We start from the raw sequence: 17,006 nt of genomic DNA on the forward strand, positions 1-17,006 counted from the left end.
GTCACAGCTTTTGTTTTGTCCCCACTTGAAGCACCCACATGCTATCTCTAATTTTCTTTTATTTGCAGTTTGCAGGGGCGAAGGTATTCAACATTGCTTCCAGGGCTATGGCCAACCCGGCAGAAGGACAACTGGTTTTCTATGTTGTCTCAGGGGATGGGATCCATGGGACATCATTCATTCAGGGCCCGAGGCCAAATGTTGGCTCATTGAGTGGGACCCCACACCCATCTCCCTTCCACCCAATTATAAATGAAATTCCCACTGAACCCCAAGTCTTGACCTATCCCAGGTAGAAATTAAATGAAATAAAGCTGCCTGCTTTGTTTTAAAATGTTTTTTGCCAGTCCCACTGAACTCCTGCGAGATCATTACACAATTTAAAAAGAGGTTTGGCCCCAGTGTAGAACCCCCTGGGGCCAGACACAAGGGTTAGGTGTGTATCCCCACACTTCCACCAATTTCTTTTGGCCACCTAACATCACTGCAGGTGCTAAGACCAGCCAATCACATTGTTTGATCTTGTGGCCCCACGGAAGTCACTTGGCAATATATAGTGCTATTTGTTTAGCCTCAATTTCTCAAAAATGGCTGAAAAGATTTACCACAAATCACAAGTGGCAAACTTTTTAGGTAAAGGTCTCACTTTCTGACAAATTTGGTGTAATTCTGTTCAGTCATTTCTTCTGTATTGTTGTCTAATTTCCCATGTGGAAGTTCCATACAGAAAAAGCATTTTAGGACCACCTTTTGATGGATTACTCCAAAACCTTTGAGGACGGAGCTGTGGTGGGTGAATGTTTTGAACCAAAATCGCTCTTCCGATGGAAAATCTAACCTACGTATCCTTACACAGTGGTGTCTGTGAGTGTGTAACACATCTATCTATCTATCTATCTATCTATCTATCTATCTATCTATCTATCTATCTATCTATCTATCTATCTATCTATCTATCTATCTATCTATCTATCTGTCTGTCTGTCTGTCTGTCTGTCTGTCTGTCTGTCTGTCTGTCTGTCTGTCTGTCTGTCTGTCTGTCTGTCTGTCTGTCTGTCTGTCTGTCTGTCTGTCTGTCTGTCTGTCTGTCTATCTATCTATCTATCTATCTATCTATCTATCTATCTATCTATCTATCTCTCTATCTATCTCTCTATCTATCTCTCTATCTATCTCTCTATCTATCTATCTATCTATCTATCTATCTATCTATCTATCTATCTATCTATCTATCTATCTATCTATCTATATATCTATCTATCTATCTATCTACAATGTAGTGGCAGCCATCTTAGGACTCAGTCCAAGTCATAATAAAAAAGTCCCAGGCTCCTGCACTACTTTAAAACCCCCTCCCTAGGGTGGGCCTGGGCCTGGGGGCCAGCGCAAAATATGTTTTTTGGGGAGGAGGCATGTAACCTCACTCCTGAGCCTTACTAGGCCCTCGAGGACCTCATACCCTAGGACCAAAAAATGGGGGTGAGGGGGCACGCAACCCTCAGCCTCAGTAGGCCCCAGGGACACCATCCCCGGGGCTGAAAGCAACGTTAAAGAGAGGGGGCTGCATAACCCTCCTCCCTGAGTCAGTAAAGGCCCCAGGGACCCCTTACCCCAGGTGCCATCTCCATTACTGTTTCCAGGGTAGCCCACCCCCAGTACACAGTAGTTTCCCTGCCCACATCAGCGCGGAGAGTAAAACATATGTCTGCTACCACCTGGCATTTTTAAATGTCCTGTCAGGTAGGAATGGACATGCCTTTCCTACATGCAGGAACGCAGGTAGGGAAGGCATATCTTCTCTCATTCGAGAGAAGTTTCAAAAATTCTCCTGGCTGGTAGGAGAAAACGTCTGTTTCCCTGCGTGCACTCCTGAAAGCAGGGAAACACACATTGCTCCCACACTATGGCAGCATAAAGAAACAGATGCTCCAGCAGGGCGGAACCAATGCCGGCTCCCATAGTATGCGGGGAGCCAGCAGGGGCTGCAGGGACCCTGGAACTCCCCTCACAGTCCCCAACTTGCTGCTTGGTGTGTGCAACCGGTGGGCACTTGGAAGCCACTTCCAAATAAGACAGGACCTTGAGATGGGCTCCCATCTTGCCTTTAAGTTAAATGTGGCACCAGGGATGGACTTCCTGGGACCCATTAAGGCTTGGAGAGGGTGGCCACGCAGCCCCCATACCTTTTTAATGCAATTCAGCCCTGAGGACATCATCCCTGGGGCTTATTAAAACTGATGGAGGGAGGCTGTGCACCCTTCTCCCCTTAATATATATGTTTAAAGACCCTAAGGGATAGGAGTCCACAGGGCCTCTTTTGACTTGTAAAGGGCCATGCGCCTCCTTCCCTTTTACAAATCGTATGACCCAGAGTAATTGGGTCTCCAGGGCTTGACGAAGCTCATAGAGGGGGGGCACACGTCTCCCATTGCTTTAGAAAAAATTCCCTTGGAGAGGTAGTTCCTGGGTCCCTGCAGCCAGTCATATGCTGCAAACAGCCAAACGCCATGCACAGCAGTGGGTTGCCTTTATGCATGGAGGTAAAATATTACTTTACATTAAAAAAAAACATAGAAATTCACATACAAAAAATGAAAGGTTAAAGTGACAATATAGTTAGGAATTGCAATGATAGCCTATTTCCCATTTTTAAAAACCTTGAAAATGTACTTAAAAAAACAAAGGTTAAATTAGAAATATCAGTCCAAACATGCCGTTTTAAACCCAAAAAACCACTGAAATGTACCTGTGATAGTTATCTCAGGAAACTATAACTAACACCCTAAAGAAAATATAACTTGCATAAACTTGTAGTTCCTCCAGTGAAGCACAGCTTGACCCCCCCCCACACACACAGAGATTTTTATTGCAAATAACAATTGGTGAAGTTTAGGCATGCTTCAAAACCTGACTTTTGAGACAGTGTACTTGTTCTACTACTCTGCTCTTGTGCCTACCAATCAGCATATTGTTGAAGTGTCAAGAAATCAAAGAGCACAATTCCTTTATTAAGTTTAATAATATTAAATCTGAACTTGTCAACATAGTTTTAGTGAATCTAAATTTTCTATTTTGGGAATGTTGAGTCAGTGATTATCCACATGGGGCTATTTAAGGGCAAACACTTTCACACTGATTTCTTGGAACATATTCAAAATGGTGGAATGCAAAAAGGTTAGTGAATATGGGCGAGGTAAAATGAATAGTTTTCTGCATAACAAAAGCAACCAATAGTCCTGACCCACCCTGTTTCTTTAGGAAGATCCTAAGGTCATCTTGGCTGAGAAAGGGAAGAAAACAAAGGCAAACTCAGTTTATGAGTTTGCAAGGTCATCTACTCTAGGGGCAATGATCCAGAATCCCGGCATCCACGCTCACCTCCTCTAAAGAGTATATACCAAGCCTTCTCATGCTTTGCTCTAGGATTTTGCTTTGGTCTAAGAGCTGAGGAGGACGATTCTGAACCTTTTTCAAACATTAGTAGAAATGTACACATTATGCATAAATTAGAGTATCATGGCTGAAAAAATCTCTAATTGGGGATCATATGCCATGGCTCCCCACTCAGATCTCATACTGCCCTTGTCTAAATTCAGTATATTTAATACTTTTACAAAATGCAAAAGACAAACATAATCGCAGTGGCACACATAAAGATTCTTTTATTCAACTTAACATTTTCTTTAAATTTGTGCACAAATACTTGAATCAAAGCAAAATACACATGCTTAATAGAAGAAAGTACAATATTTTCAATAGAAGAACACCAGACATTACAACCTGCAACAACAGGATGAATAAGAAGTGCAGTGGATAGAGAATAGCTTGTCTACTACTCCATTTTGGTTGTGTGGTTCACAAAAAGAATTAGTAATAATGTAACACCATATCATTAATCACTACTCATTGACAGAAACGATTTTATCAAACAATAGAAATAAATCTGGGAAGGAATTTCCTCTGGAGTCCTATCATGTTTCTATGCATTATTGTCAAAGACCCACTTTGCATTCCATGTTTGACTGCATTTTCATGCAACTGCACCACAATGAAAACTGTCAGAGGCCCACGTCTTCTACATTCAGCACTGTCACATAAATTGCAAACAGAGCGTAGATACAGCTTCACCAGCAGATCCCAGCAAAGGAAAAACATTGGGCATAACAAGTCACAAGTTCTCACGGGTTCACTTTAAGCCCCAAACAAAGCGCCAGTTCAGACTTCTGAATGTTCCCGTCCTTGTTCACATCGCAGTGATTTAGCAGAATTTGGCGAAATTTATCAAGGTCCACCCCACTGATGCTAGGCTGTAAACAAAAAGAGTTTAAAGCTTGAGTGATAGAATACTGTTGTCACTAATCCATCATTTAGGGTATACTTATTTATTTAAAGAATATCACAAGACTATAGCTTTATGATGCACACACATGATCCTTTTAAGTTTTACAAACAAATTTGGGTAGAAAAGATCTGTTTCAGCAAACAATTGGACTAGAAGAATAAAGACAACAAAGTAAGAGATTATGATTAATTTTATCGGACCAACATAAGTGTCCTCCTCATCAGATATATGTCTAGGGTTTCCAGGCCTAACGGGAACACCACCACCTCATATATTCATTTATTTTTGGTAAACCTATTACTAACTTGTCTCAGTGGCAAATCCTATATTATCTTCGGTCTTCCAGTGTGCAGGTATTCTATCTTTACTATTAAAGTCTTACCATGTACTGTTTTTATTGTGTTTTTCAGGTACCTTGCAGTCATAATTTTTAATCACATCATTTCTATTTTACAATTGATCATAGCAAAATACATTAGAAAATGTAATATTCTAAAACTGTTGCAAAGAGACCTAAAAAAGCATAACTGTGTGCTGTTCTAACACTGAAAACCATAAGGAAAAAGTCTCCTCCATGGATAATTAAATACAGAAAAACTAACCATTGTCACAAAAACAATTTAATTCAAAGGTATATTTTGAAGAAATAAAATAAAAGAGGAAAGCTATTATAGCAATGTGATTTATATTCATAGTTATAGATGTTATTTGTTCTCTCAGTTTCAGTCACGATAAAACAATGAAACCCAAATCTAAATTCAGCCATATTCTCTTTTAATTCATATGTGTCTAAAACTTTTGTTGCATGTTTACAGCATCTACACCACTGAATAATTAAGCAATCCCACTGAGAGGGATGAAAGCCAGGAATTACGTGGATGTGCAGAAGATAAAAGTGTAGTTCTTTGTCAGATAATTGTACAAAACAGTGATGGATGGAATACATGAACTAATCTCAGTCACCAGTAATTACTCTGGCCGCACGCCAGTCTGTCATTTTTTGCTTACCAAGAGAGAAAAGAGGAGCTATAAGAGCTACACAATTAGATGATACACTGTGAATAGTAGCAAGGCCTTCAAAGATTCAAAATGCCCGAAATCCATTCAGGGGCGATTTGGAGAGGTGGGGTAAGGGATAATGACGAATAGAGATTTGACGAACTATTACCACCATTGGAACAGGAGCTAAGCACATTGCAATGGCTGGTATAACCAAATTATCAGCGGTGGGAAAGGTTGTGAAGAAATAGGCTTTAAATCTCTTTGGTGATATATTTATTGCAGATTCATCAAAACATGTGTAGTCCTCCCAGAAATAGAAATCAACAAGCATTGGCATAGCCAATAGGTTTCGCTTTTGGGACCTTATAAGTATTTAGTTATGCAGCACAATACCCTTGGTGCAACAACATCAACTGTTGCATGGCTAAACACCTAGAAGGGCCCAAAGGCGAGACCTATTGGCCATGCCAATGCTTGTTTATATTTGAGCAGAGGTCAGTATAGGCACTGACCACCTGATCTCAGGCAAGCTCTTCCATCAGACAGCTCCAGACTAGCCCTTGATTCTGCTTTATTATTTGTTCCAAGAATTGAACCGGGCTTGGGGTTTCCACACTAGTCTGAGACTGTCTGTTGACTGCTGCAGTTTGCTAATCCCCCATCCAATATTTTTTGTTGTAAACATTGCCTTTGATGTTACTGGCAAAGCTCTTTTGATGGGATTGCGACCCCCAAATATATGAAGGGATGGTGGCTCCATATTGAATTATCTCAATTAGACTACTTGTAATGAAATTATAGTCTATTACAGAGGAACTACCTCTGACTCTGATGGTAGACAGACCAACTTCGCTAGTACCGGCCACATCCATTACATTATTCAAATCAATTGAAGCAAGATAAGCCACCAGTTCCCTGTATCTTGGGTTAAGACCCTCTGAGATGCTCTTATCATAAACTGATTTAAGGTGCTGGGCAAACCTCACATTAAAATTGCTTGTTAGGCAAAGATAAACCTTACGTCCTTGTTAGTGGCCTTGTCTAACAATGAATCAATGTAGTCAAATAGAACAGGTTACTTAGTATTGGTGAAATCCTTAATTAATTAACTAGGTACAACCTTAAATCCCCCATAAAATGCACCACCTGGAAGCCCTCGATAAAGGTCTCCAGGGACACAGCACAGCCATGAGTAAATAAATTTAACCAGACAGCTAAACCTCTTGAAGCACGGCCAGATCGAGATGGCGCAGCTGACACACTGAAGCACTGACATTGGTCAAGCGTCAAAGGCTGAAGGTCCAAGTTTGATTGAGCAATACAATATCATAGCTACTTTTAAAAAGTTGCACTCCTGTAAATGTATCTTTGATCGGAGCCCTGCGCATTCCAGCTTAGTGTTTTCAAAAGGGGAGCTTGTGGGTCAAAGGTGGCATTGAATTGAGATATAGACGTAGGGTGGTTAAGTACTGCTTCCTTATTAACAACCAAATGTGCCTACAGTCAGTCATAAGAAAGTTTTATTTTTGTATCACGAGGTACCTCCGATCTCTAGCCAGTTGCCAGCTATTAATGAAGAGTTCCACATGCCGGACATGAGTTCCCTTGGCTTCATTCCTGCCTCACCCACAGTTATTTGACTGTTGGAACAATGAACGTGGATTTTATGAAGATGGCCGCGGCGTCGTAGCCAAGCTCACATTCCGTGCCTGGCTCGGATCAGCACTGCCAGTTTCCTGCCTTTATGTTCACTCAAAGACTTTTCAGCTTTAAAACTTGCTCAAAAGAGATTGATGCCTTTTATTTCATACAACAATGTTTAAATTCTGTCGGAAAATGATGGTCCCTTTGCCTCCTTTAGGCTTGAGACAGAAAGAATACACTTGCTGTTCTCAGAATATATTTTTCTAAGTTAAATATAGGCATACGGTTATTAAAATCATTATTTTAGCATTGCAAGTTTATTGAAAGTCAGTGTTTAGACTGAAATCAAGTCATGGCATGAACATATCTTTTTCCGTCTGTAGAAATGGAAATGGATTGTTAATGAAACCCTTTAAATCGTGCAACGTGGGCATTCTGTTAATATCTACATTTCATTAGCTCAGGAAATCTGTGGCCATGTATTGAATGAAAACGTGAAAACTCCATCTGACAAACATTGGCCGCGCGACGCAGGAAGCTTGTAATAAGAGCAGCAGACAAGGATGTGGGGGAGGGGCAGAGCGAGGCGCTTGGGAGAGCGCTGTACTTTATGAGCCATAATGGCCAGACGGAGGAAAGACAGATGGCGGATGCGCACGTGCACGCGCTCGTGAACGCAAGCTTGAGGCCAGGAAAAGCCTCCGGTGGCACTTTTAAAATCCACTTACTAAATGTCTCCAAGAGACAGCGCATGTGTTGTCTCAGGCGAGACCTAACAAACACCATGCAAATGCAGCCCACAGAAATCACAGTCTCTTTATTTGCCCATTAGCAACCCTTTCAGTTCCTGCTCTCACACAAAGTCCAGAAACCGTAATTGAAACTGAAGGATAGCATACAGTCTGATGAGAGCAATCAGAATTGAATGCAATTTGCAAAGTACTTAGATAGGTAAATGTAATTGTGCCCTACGTTTTTAGAGAGGTTATTTTGCAAAGTAGTAAGTCAGACATTACTCCAGCATGGTACAAATTACTCTTTGCTACATAGCTCACATTTAGACCCACTGACTATGAGTTTGGACGAAATGTAAGATTTAATACCTCCACACACATTCCTACACACATGTATAAAGTCAATTGCCATGACTGAAAAGTAAAATAGTCCAAATACAACTGACTGTACATTAACAATGCTACCATTTGTAGGTAGCCAGCATCTAACGTCCCTTAGGCTTCTACATCTCTTTTGGCTATTAGAGCAACCGTTCCACACATATCTGAGATTCCCAAACTCTCCTATGGACTTTTTTAATTTTCAGACGTTATTTACACTATCACATGCATCCTCCTCTATATACTGTTCTGTAGCTGTAGTTTGCCATGTATGAGACTCCTGATTCTGTGAGCAGAGTGCATGTGCCTCGATTGGCACTAACCTCTTTACTAGGGTTTTATGTCATAATATCGACCACAAAAGTACCGAGCTGACCACCACTTTATCGTAAAGATAAGTATACATGGTAGTAAGTCATAGACATAAGCGCTAAAAGTCAGGGTGCGGCGGTACCGCAGCACCCCCATAATAAATAGCTGAAGTTCAAAAAGGGGAATGAGCAATAAAGAAGCCTTTACATTTAGTTTTTATTTTGACAGATTTGTGGTGCGTTTAAAGACATGGGTCAAATGTAAGATTATGTCTTCTGACAAATTGCTGCTTATTCTTTACACATGGAGACTTGTGTTTACTTTTCTCTAACTACAAAGTTGGAACATTTTGTAAAGTGAATTACTTGACACTCTTGATGGGGCAGAACAAGTGTGAAAGGATAGGCTGTAGGATATCAGCTTTTTTTTCTAACAAAAAAGAAAATGTAAGTACCTATAAATGAAATGTACGAATATTTCAAAATATATGAACAGTTAGGAAAGTACAAATTAAGCACACTTTTTTTCTAATCCCGGAATGTAAAGGTATCAAAGATTTTAACAGGATCAAAACAAATGCAGACACTTTACTTGGTGATGTGCAAATGCTATGCAAATTATAAATATTTGGTGAAACCTGATTTTCACACATTATCATTTATGGGCTATCGTTTTACCAGTATAACAGCATGTCAGTGCAAATTTTGTTGTCAAATGTGGTGTTTGTAAATGACTATGAGCTAGCACACCATATGTTAGCAATACATTTGTGACTGCGTGACGCTTGGATTTTTCACAATCCTTCTAACTTTAATCTTGTAACATTTGTGGCAGCAGCCCCACTCTGAAAATGACTACAGCACCACTGGTCATACACTGGCCCAGCATGCAATTTTTCCTTCTACTAAATAAAAAATTATTAGGCGTAAGCATTCGTGGTGCTCTTTGCTGGTCACTAGTGTCTCCTAAATCATCTCTGATTCTTACACTGGCAAAAATTTAACACATGCACTGATGTATGAGTGCTAAGCTTTGAAGTTTATTTACATGTACCCCTATTAAAGCAGGGTAAAATATATGTGTGCAATACTCATGGTGACCTACAAAGCTTGCTAAAACGTTTTCATTCCGGGAAACACATAAACATTTAGAACTTAGCACACTTAAACTCTTTTGACTCAAATTGAGATACATCCTTACACACTTCTTTTAGAAGTGTCTTTTCTGCATACGCCATTAAAGCTACAAGGAAAGAGCAGGGTAGACCCTCTGGAGGTCTAGCAGTGTGGGTGAAAAATGCACTGGGGTCTAAAGTCAAGCTCCTCCATGTTGACTCGTAGGACGTTTTAGCCTTTGAGCTGATCCTTTACAGTGGTTGGAAGGTTAGAATTTTCAATGTCTATAATAGAGTGGTCCGTGCCATAGAGGAAACAAATACAATTTACATATTAGATCATGCTCTGCCCAATTACTAAGATGGTGTTCCTGTATTAGTGGCGGGCAATTTTAATTGTACTTTTGAACCATTTGCCCTTACCCCTCCAGACCTGACTAAAGATTGGGATCGTGAGTGGTCAATTCCACATTTAAACCCACCAAAAGTGAGATGAACGAAGAGAGAAGGCCAGGTGCTCGCCCTTACCCTACAACACGATTTAAGCGCAACAAATGGGTAAACTAGGTCTTATCCTAATGAGGAGTGCACTTTTCATAGACCTGGCCACACAAGTAGAATTGACTATTGCTTAATTACTCCCAATCTCTGGCCCCTACTGGATTATATGGCAGTCGTTAAAAGATTCAAGAGTGACTATAACGCTTTAGAACTTACTCTCATTAAACCGGACACCCCACAACACAACATCAGGGGGTGTCCTGATATGGATGTGCTCTCTGTTACAAACAAAGATCAATCAAGTGGAGTTGGGTGGAAGAGCAACCGGTAGCCCTTGAAGCAGTTAAGAGCAAAGCACAGTGGGTGATTGAGGAGTTAGTAAAACTCCCCACTAAGAAAGCTGTGGAGAGTCTGGGATCCTGCCATGAGTTGTTTTTTAGTGAGATAAGGGATATGCTTAGCCAGCTTCCTAAAGTGCGGAAAAGAAGGGGGCACTGCACAGACCCAATGCAGGACACTAAGAGCACCTGGTACAATGAGGACTGCAGAAAAGCTAAGGGGGCCCTTATTTGTGCAGTAAAACGGAGGGCACTTCCTGAGATTGTGACTTGCAGAGCCGAGTACAGGCAGGTCATTGACAAAGCTAAAAAGGATTGGGATTGTTTTCTTTGGTTTTCCCTACAAACCGCACTGACAGATAAAACCTCAAGACTTTTTGGAGAAAAGCAGCATATTTGCTTAAGGGAAACTGGACAGCTTTGGAATACACTGTCTAGCCAGAAGAGTAGGTTGCTCACTTTGGCTCTCTCTATGGTAATGGCACTCTTGCAAGTAATGAGACTAGTGAGATGTGGGTTGAAACCTTTGGTGCGGAAGATGAAACTCTGTTTTTCTCTATTGAGGAAACCCAAATGGTGATTTCATCTTGTGTGCCCGGACGAGCCCCCGGACAAGACAGAATTCCCAATGATCTCTATAGAGAGGATAAATCCCTCTGGGGTTTCTACTTAAATCTTGAAACAACCCTGATCATGTCTGGTGCTCCCAGATCATCATTGTGGCAGATTTTCAACAGAGGAATGAATACATTGTCAAAAAGACCTGTATGGGCAGGTAGTACCAAACTAGAGCAAGTCGAAGTTTTTGACTACTTAGGTATCCATCTGACTTCATCGATCCACTGGGGTGCCCACATGGAGAAAGTAAAGCTACAACTAATCCACCAGTGCGCCCATATTAGAAAAATACATAGAAAGATGGTTTCCCGCCAAATTGTTCCAGCATTTGAAATTTACAACTTCAAGGTTCTGGGGGGGCACTCTATGTTGCAGAGTTGTGGGGTTAGGGTAATCCAACCTCCCTCACAACCATTGAAAAACGTTTCTTAACATCACTGGTAGATCTCCCTCTAGCTCCTCTCTGATACCCATGTACATGGACCTTGCTCACAAACAGCTGGTACACAAGTTGAATTATAAACTGTTAATGTTCTGGTACAGGCTATAGATAGTGGAAGAACTTGAAAAATATCGAGAGGCTTTGTCTGGTCTTTTGAAATTCCTTAGGGCTACATCGATCAGGTGGTTCACTTCCTTACGGGAACTACTGGGCAGATTGAGGATGGAGGCATTCTGGTCCATCCAGGAAAGTATGGTCCGAATTGCAAGGGCAAAGTTGAAAGAAATGTATTGGGAACTGATACTTGCAAAAGACTTGGTAAAACCTGTGACCAGTCATACTAATTACTTTTTGAATTTTAAACCTGTCCCTTGTTTCGAGTTTAGCATTGACGAAATAGTCCCCCCCTTGTCACTAAAACTTTTCTTACAGTTCCTTTATAAGACTTTGCCCCCCGGACTGTTCTGTTCTATGTGGTGCAGTAGTGCCTTTACTGACGATCTATGCCCTGTGTGTAAAGTCTGCCCGGAATCCATTGTTCATTTACTTTTATTCTGCCCACATTATTCATCTCTGAGGAAACTAATTCCTCTAAGGGGCCGATTACGATCTCATCTGGAAAGCATTTCTAACAAATCGGTCCCAGAATGCTTTCCAGATGACTCGGATCGGGTGAGTCCAAACTAGTGAGTTGGATGTATCATGCGGTTTCCAGGTACGATTAGGTCAGACTCCCATTAACTTCAATGGGATCCTGTGTTTTGAATGAGAACGCAGGCTCCCATTGAAGAAAGGGGTAGCTGGGAAAAAACTTGCACCCTGTGGCAGGCACCCCACACTGTGCATGGGTGGGAAGGAGGGTATCTTGGATACCCCCACAGACCTGAATTGGAGGGCCCAAGTGAAGAGGGGCCTACAATGGGCCCCCAAAGACAGATTCTGGCAGCCCATTTGTTCCAAGGAAACAAATCGGGATGGCTGTCCAAATAGGTCATCGTAATTGCTCGTTCAGAAACCGAGTCAATAGAGCAGTACGATTCGACTCTAAAAGACGCAAGCTGTCCGAATGCCTCTCAGAACGGATTCGGACAGCCCTACCGGTTTACAGGCATCATAATCGGTTGTTGAGTACTGTGTCCGATTCGATCAGAAACAAAGGTTCCGAATTAGATTCTGCAAGCCCGAATCAAATTTGGAGCCCTTCCGAATGGGATCTTAATTGACCCCTACGTCTCCTTGGATTTGTCCAAATATGAGATGTGTCATGAATTCCCAGCTGGAAAGCATAAGGCTTGTAACTGATGGTCAAGGTCCATGAGCAAGTCCTAACCCATCTTGAAGTGAAATTGGACCCACTCAGTACCCTGAACTGGTCCAACTGCATTTGTAGTCCTAAATGGTGAGTCACAGCACATCACTCATTTACTCCTGATTCAGAAGTCAATTATTGGTGCTTTTCTGAGGTTCTTGAAGATGTCCTCTCCACATAGGAATCTACTTACTTGGTGCTTGACTTGGACTAGTGCCACTTTATCCAGCCCCTAATTTTCGAGGGTGCGGCTCTTCCTCCTAGAATGCACTAGCTCCACCTAGGACATCCTGAAGTGGGATATCTGTCCTAATGGCAGTCTTGGCAGGGCAAAGACTCTGCAAGGCAGCTCCATGGGCTTCACTCCACAAGCACTGTGGTTCTCAGAAAACTGAGAAGTTTCTGTTCTCTCTAGAAAATGCAACACTTAGAATGCAGTCACTCTTTTGCAAAACACACCAATCAGGTTACAACAGTTCTTGTCAATCATCCTGGAATCAGACTATGCCATAACCACAGATGTCATTCTTTCTACCTGAGAGATACACATTATTTAATTTCTTTCAGGGCCGACTGTGTTATGACTCACCCTGGCCTTTGTAGAACATTGCACCTTCTGAAATCACCTGCCACTTAGAAGTAATGATTCTTAAATAAACAATAGAAAAGGTATCCATTCGGTGGCTAAACACCTCTGCATTTTCTTTGTAAAAGTCTTTGTGACCTAATTCCCACTATTACCTAGTAATTCAGTAGCTCATCAATATTTCAGAAACTCTTTCTTCGCCAAAGGCTCAAAAAGATGTTACCATTCATCTTATAAAAAGTAAACATATGTGTAAGAAATTAAAAAAATAATTAAACAGTTCCGAACTTACTATTACTGCTTTAGAAAGAACTACAAGAGTGCAAGGAAATAATTATTTTTATTAGAAAACATTCAACAAATAAAAATAACAATCATTATTTCCCCGCAATCTTGTAGTTCTTTCCAAAGCAGTAATTGTAAGTACGGAACTGTTCCTTCTTTTGTTTCATTATCATTATATATGGGGGACTAGGACAGACTCCGTTCAAAACCCTTCATCTCTTTGTGTTTTTGTGTTAAGAAATCAAAAGAACATCTTCTTGTCCCTTGTAAAAGCAAACAACAATCCTTCATAGAAAACCAACCGTGCTTCCTTCTTAATTCAAATTAATCTTCCAATTCTGTCCAGGGATAGATTTTATTTCTGAATACTGTGTAATGTTCTCCTTCCCACCAGTGCCTTTCTTATGGTGTCCTTCATTTCTGATAGCTGCCTTAAACATGGAGGATGGATCTTAAATTTCGCAGATTTAAATTGAAAGCTGTGTATCCACATTAAATTAGATATTGCTGTAATTCACCATATATATTATGATGTCAGCGGAGACGAGATTTGGGAGATCTGGCTGATTGAAACAGAACCGGATGCATTGCAGAAATGGGAGCACAGAATGAATCGATGGGTCCAATCGGGGTTCTCTTAGCTTTTGACCGTAAGAAGCTTTCCTTTTGAAGTGACAGAATGAACAGTTCAGTCTTCTTTCATTTGATGAGCGAGTTTTTTGATCAAATACATATATGCCAAGAAGTTGAGAATGCATGACTGATAGATTTCACGAGTGTACTTGATATGGATACACAGTGGGAGGTCTTTTAATCAGGGTCGGACTGGAAACCACAACCGGCCCTGGCAAAGTGCTCGGCCGGCCCCCCTCCCCACTCGGTGGGGGTTGTAGGTGCCACCGAGCTCGTTGCCAGAGCCGGTTTTCTGACGATTTTGGTACAGGGCCGACAGCCCTGTAATAAAAACAAAAAGAGAATTTTGGGTAACCCAATAAACCCTTGTAGGCTTGGGCAATGAACAATGTAGAGTAGGGAATAGCTACAAGGGATTTTGTTTGTCAACTACTTCAGTTGGATTGGGGACATACATTTTGGAGGTTCGTTGTCAACAATCTACCTCAAATGTATCCATGGGATAAGTACAATGAATGTTGATATAAATCACAATAGATGAGAAATCAATGGCACGAGCAATTGAGAAAGCACACGGAAAATCCTATTTATATGAAAATATATTATATTTTATCAGTCAAGGAGAATCAAAGGGGATACAACAAACAATTCAATGTAAGCAAAAAGTGTCATGAACAGATGTATGGACAAAGCAGCAAATCAGTTCAGAACATGAAATCAACTCCTTTAAATTAAAGTGAATAACTGAGTTCATCAATGTACAAAAGTTATTCTTAAAGAAATAGATTGCTTTGGAGATGATGACAGAATCGGCGTTTCGGTCTTTGTTGCAGTTGTCTATAAGACCATCATCAGGACAATTGTATATTGCAGAGGAAGACCCCTATATAAAGACAATGTAATAATTCTCCTTGATGGATAAAATATAATATATTTTCATATAAATAGGATTTTCCGTGTGCTTTCTAAATTGCTCGTGCCATTGATTTCTCATCTATTGTGATTTATATCAACATTCATTGTAGTTATCCTATGGATGCATGTGAGGTAGATTGTTGACAACGAACCTCTAAAATGTATGTCCGCAAACCAACTGAAGTAGTTGACAAACAAAATCCCTTGTAGCTATTCCCTACTCTACACTGTAATAAAAACGGCCCCAAGGGGCCCAAAACCGGACCACACCCGTGCGGCGCACCCGGGGATTTCCCGGTGCCCTCTATGGCCAGTCTGGCCCTGCTCTTAATTCGTTAGCTCTGAAGAAGTGGGGTTCCTGCAAAACACGTGTTGGCTGCAAACATCGATTTTTCAAAGCTGTATCCTGTGAACTTCAACTTTTGCCCTCTTGAGCATATTTTGCAATGAGATGCTTACTAATAATTGTTGTCACTGGGTTTAAAATATTTTCCGAATATTTGCTCTTTTGAAAGAAATTTTTCCCAAAAATAAAAATGTAAGCTTTTTATATCATCAGATCTATCCAGCATCATCTTGCTTTCTGGAAAGCCATAAAGACCTGGCTTTTCCCTCTGTAACCTGTCTTCTTTTGGTTCTTGTCCTTGGAGTCTGTGGTTGCGCTGGGACGCCCCGTCGCTGGGGCAGCTATGCGCATTACAAATCAGACAAATAAATAAATAAATTATATTGCTGGGGCAGCTATGCACATTACAAATGAGACAAATAAATAAATAAATTATATTGCAGTTCGTTTTGGAGTATAGGTTCCTGCAGGGTCCCATATATAAATTTACTATATATGTGAAACCTTGTTGCCGGGTTTGGGTTTTGACTCAGGGTGTCAAACCCAATTTCAGTGTCCAAGAGGGTGTGGTCATTTGCCTTTTATGTCCCGGGGTCCATCTTGGGCTTTTTCTCATCTATAAAAACATCTGCAATCTTTTGTGACCATAACATGTCAATGACATTCCAACTTAAATTTGTTTTGGGAAGTCACTACTTCCAACTTTATTGACCCAAGGCACAGAAATCAGTCCACGCACCACGGACCTATGCCTGAAATGTGTGTAGATGTACCATTATTTGGGGATTCACTAAGCCCCATAGGAAATCAAGGCAGAGCTATATAAAACGTTATAAATAAATAGATTCTCAGACATACACCTACTCCTCCATGCACACTGAAATTGATTTTACGCTCCAGCACTGAAAAGTATTAGTGTACTTTATATGGAACTCAATAGCATTATGATGACCAAATAAAAAACATAGGTGATCAGAACGCCTTTAGGGTAGCAGAGGGCTGCAACCGAGGAATACAAACACAAATGGGGGGAAGTTAACTGATGAGCTGTAAGGAACTTATATTTGAAAAAGTATATAGAGGGTACACAGAATTCTTTTTGAATCATGCCATCAGTTATGTTTTTTAGTGTTGAGGCCGAGGATTGTGTTTTTGGGTACTCTTCTCCACTATCCTAGTTTGAATAGGAATATTCCATCCATCTGTTCATTCCATTGTGAATATAATTTGCACATTTGTCACACTTTTTTGTCATCACCAACACTGTCTTAGTGTTTTTAATCAGTCTTTTTCACGTGCCTTCTTCTAATCTTACAGTTAACAAAAGTTGTGGGCGAACGCCAAACCTGAAAAGCACAACTCAGTAAAAAGGAAAAATATAACCACTCTCAAATGAGACTTCCCTCGCATACCCATCCCCTTAAACCATCAGCTCGAGAAGAGCACATAGGTGTCGCACAATCTTGTACTTTCTTATTAAGTTTGTTCTGTACCTCTGGATTTC

The 17,006-nt window shown here is 40.8% G+C and overlaps 1 protein-coding gene across 1 annotated transcript in view; it reads right to left on the reverse strand.

Moving 5' to 3' along the window:
* Window positions 1-3,636: 3,636 nt before the first annotated feature.
* Window positions 3,637-17,006, reverse strand: part of SCGN (secretagogin, EF-hand calcium binding protein) — a 504,919-nt gene continuing 491,549 nt past the window's right edge. The window contains exon 11 of the mRNA XM_078685785.1: window positions 3,637-4,307. Coding sequence (XP_078541911.1) covers window positions 4,179-4,307 — 129 coding nt within the window. The 3' untranslated portion in view covers window positions 3,637-4,178. The remainder of the gene's footprint in view (window positions 4,308-17,006) is intronic.

The sequence above is a fragment of the Lissotriton helveticus genome, chromosome 4_1, assembly GCF_964261635.1.
Source record: "Lissotriton helveticus chromosome 4_1, aLisHel1.1, whole genome shotgun sequence".
Lineage (NCBI taxonomy): Eukaryota > Metazoa > Chordata > Amphibia > Caudata > Salamandridae > Lissotriton > Lissotriton helveticus.